This window comes from Brassica oleracea, chromosome C5 (genome assembly GCF_000695525.1).
Source record: "Brassica oleracea var. oleracea cultivar TO1000 chromosome C5, BOL, whole genome shotgun sequence".
In the NCBI taxonomy this organism is placed as follows: domain Eukaryota; kingdom Viridiplantae; phylum Streptophyta; class Magnoliopsida; order Brassicales; family Brassicaceae; genus Brassica; species Brassica oleracea.
The window spans coordinates 43,829,704-43,832,411 of NC_027752.1; the positions used below are offsets into that span (position 1 = coordinate 43,829,704).

A 2,708-nucleotide genomic window follows, 5' to 3' on the forward strand; every position below is an offset into this window, starting at 1 on the left:
ATATATAATTATTATTTTATTATTTCATAATATGCAGAAATATAAAATAAGTATTTATCCTGCACAAAGCGCAGATCTTAACATAAGTATGTATCTCTTTAATAATTTTGAATCTTAAACATTTTCTAAATCTCAGGCCAAAATAAAAGAAAGAAATGAAAATAAACTCAAAAATCAATATTTATATCGAGCAATAACCAAAATGACACAAAAATGAGAAAAATATCGAAGACATATAGGATTGACACGTGAACGTAAACTTCTCATAACCAAAATTAACTTTTAAATTGCTAAATCATGATATAAAACCGAGTTGACATAGTTTCATTGTAACCAAATAGTAGGAGATTTTTCGGCCTAAACGTTAGGTTTTTATGAGATAAATAATTCTTTGACATAAAATATTTTTAAAAATTAGATCAGTTCATTAGTAAACAAATTATGTAACTAACAAAAAATATTTAAAAATTGTCTAAGAGCCAAATATATTAATTCAATCAATAATATAATTTTTTTTTCATACAATAATTTTTAAATAATTTTTATGTAAATTTATCCTGGGTAAGGCGCATGTCTTATCCTAGTAATGACATTATCAGATATGAAAGTATGTAATTATTTGCTTATATACGTCTATATTTTTAGCATGACCATGACTTAATATGTAATCTGAACTTCAGTTTTCACATAATAATATATATATTCCAGAGTTCTTCTATATTGTAATGTACCATAATGGCTACAACTATTAAGCCCATAGAATCAAATAAGTAAATGTACCAAATAAGAGAGAGAGAGAGGTTTGGACCTCGAAAAGGAAGAAATTCAAATAAATGAAATCAGGCCCCAGCCATAAATAAATTAGGGTTTATTGTGGACTATTTAAAGAGCAGGAGGCGGGGAAGGAAGGAAGAAAGTGAGAGAGAGAGAGAGAGAATGGGTGGACGTTGGAGGAGAAAGAAGAAGCAGGAGCTGTTGGTTGTTGGTAGTGAGTATCGTGAGCGGAGACGTTCATATTGGCTTTGGGCGAAGAAGATAAAGTCTGAGGAGGAGATTATCCGAAAAAGAAAAGATGCCGAGACGGCTGAGCTTTGGCGTAAAGTGCGGGAAACAGATGTAAAATTAATTAATTATGAATTCCCTATTTTATTTATTTATTTATTTATTACTTTGATTTGATATGGATCTCCGGACCGTAGGGGTTCGATATGGGTGAACTGAGGGATCATCGTGATTGGGGAATGCATGAGTTCTCTGGAGGGAAAGATTGTCTCCTTGTAGTGCAGCTTTATGCAAAGGTCGGCCTTCACCGCTACAATGTTTTAGAGGGGACCAATCTGCAGCTTCACGAAATAGAGAAATACAATAGAGAGGGTACGTACATGCCTGCCCGTTATTATATAACTTTGCTTGCAGCAGAGGAGGATCCATCAGCTACACCCGCGTCCCTTGTTACTTTCCAGACTGAGCTTTACGAAAGAAAGTGCTGCACTCTGAATCTCACTTGCCTTATCGCCAGACTTAAAGGTCGTTTATAAGTAACAGACAGTTTTCTTGAATTGTGTTTGTAATTATACTACTTTATTTAATTGTTTGAATTTATCTTTTCTCTTCTCTAGGGACTAAGTCTACAGGAAATATGGGTCGTCATTTCCGCGACGATAGGGACTTGCCTGAGTGGCCTGATGATAAATGTAGTAGTCGATTTTTATATGAGGTGATGGAATCTGAGTGGGAAGAAAACGACTGGATTGGTCTATACTTGCAAGTTGCTATCGTTACCACGGATAGGCGAGACTACACATATAAAGTGTGTGTTTTTCTTTCGTTCTTTCTTTCTTTATATTGTTTTGTTTTGGGTATATAATATAAAATTAATCTGTTACGGTTGTTGCAGCCCAACCTGTCCGGTTTGAAGATTTTGAACGTGGTGGTAGAAACTGAGGAAAATCTGCCCAAAGAGACTCTACTCAAGTGTTTTCCAAGTGTCGTAGTCTACATAAGTTATGATCAGGACCTGGGAGGTGATAATGGGGTATGCAAACGTAGAGCCATCGTTCGAAGAACTGTGGATTTGATATCTAAATGCTTTTGTCTCGTTGGCGACACTCTACCGCTTCCCTAAGTTTACAACATGCTATTTGTTATGTGTTTTTTTTTTTCCTTCATATTTCAACAACCTTTCCTTTTCTGGGCGATTGCTTATTTGAGTGAAAATTAAATTTGAAAAATTCCATAGCGTAAACTTTTTTTAAGTTTTTGTCACAAAAATAGTATTCAATAAAAAAATGACAAAAATAAATTTTATTAAAGGGTAAAAATAACTAAATTATGTATTTTTACCCTAGGGTTAACTAATCTAAATTTAAGTTTTAAAGTTAAATGGTAGTATTTTGGATACAGAATTTTAAATTTTAAAAAATAAAAAATAAATATTAAAAATTTCAAAATAAAAAGAGACTATTTTGATCATTTTCTTTCTTGAATTTTATTTTTGTGATAAAAAACTTAAAAAAAAAATATTTGAGAAAATTGTCCATTACACTTAGTTTTAGATAATATAACTGTTGCTTGTTTTATTCATGGCCAAAGCTAAACCTTTTAACATTTCAAGTTCTTTTCTATACAACACAGCAAGGATTTCAAATATATAAATTTCCTTGCAAGTATTTTAGATTCTCTGTTCCTCATCATCACACTATCATCCG

At 32.3% G+C, this 2,708-nt stretch overlaps 1 protein-coding gene across 2 annotated transcripts; it reads left to right on the top strand.

The window, feature by feature from the left end:
- The first annotated feature begins 891 nt into the window (after window positions 1-891).
- On the top strand, window positions 892-2,205 carry LOC106296073 (UPF0725 protein At1g02770-like). Of its 2 annotated transcripts, none has more exons than XM_013732121.1 (4): window positions 892-1,116; window positions 1,200-1,527; window positions 1,620-1,810; window positions 1,898-2,205. In XM_013732121.1, exons 1-4 carry the CDS (start codon window positions 937-939, stop codon window positions 2,123-2,125), a joined length of 927 nt encoding a protein of 308 aa, XP_013587575.1. In that variant the 5' UTR covers window positions 892-936; the 3' UTR covers window positions 2,126-2,205. The 2 variants fall into 2 exon arrangements, with proteins under 2 accessions (XP_013587575.1, XP_013587577.1); XM_013732123.1 differs by having other exon boundaries at window positions 892-1,101.
- The last annotated feature ends 503 nt before the right edge of the window (window positions 2,206-2,708 follow it).

Bases quoted from the DNA above. Each gene is read 5' to 3' on its own strand.
- LOC106296073 (XM_013732121.1), top strand. From the start codon at position 937: ATGGGTGGACGTTGGAGGAGAAAGAAGAAGCAGGAGCTGTTGGTTGTT. The intron at 1,117-1,199 runs GTAAAATTAATT...TCCGGACCGTAG, and splicing joins GTAAAGTGCGGGAAACAGAT to GGGTTCGATATGGGTGAACT. The intron at 1,528-1,619 runs GTCGTTTATAAG...TCTCTTCTCTAG, and splicing joins CCTTATCGCCAGACTTAAAG to GGACTAAGTCTACAGGAAAT.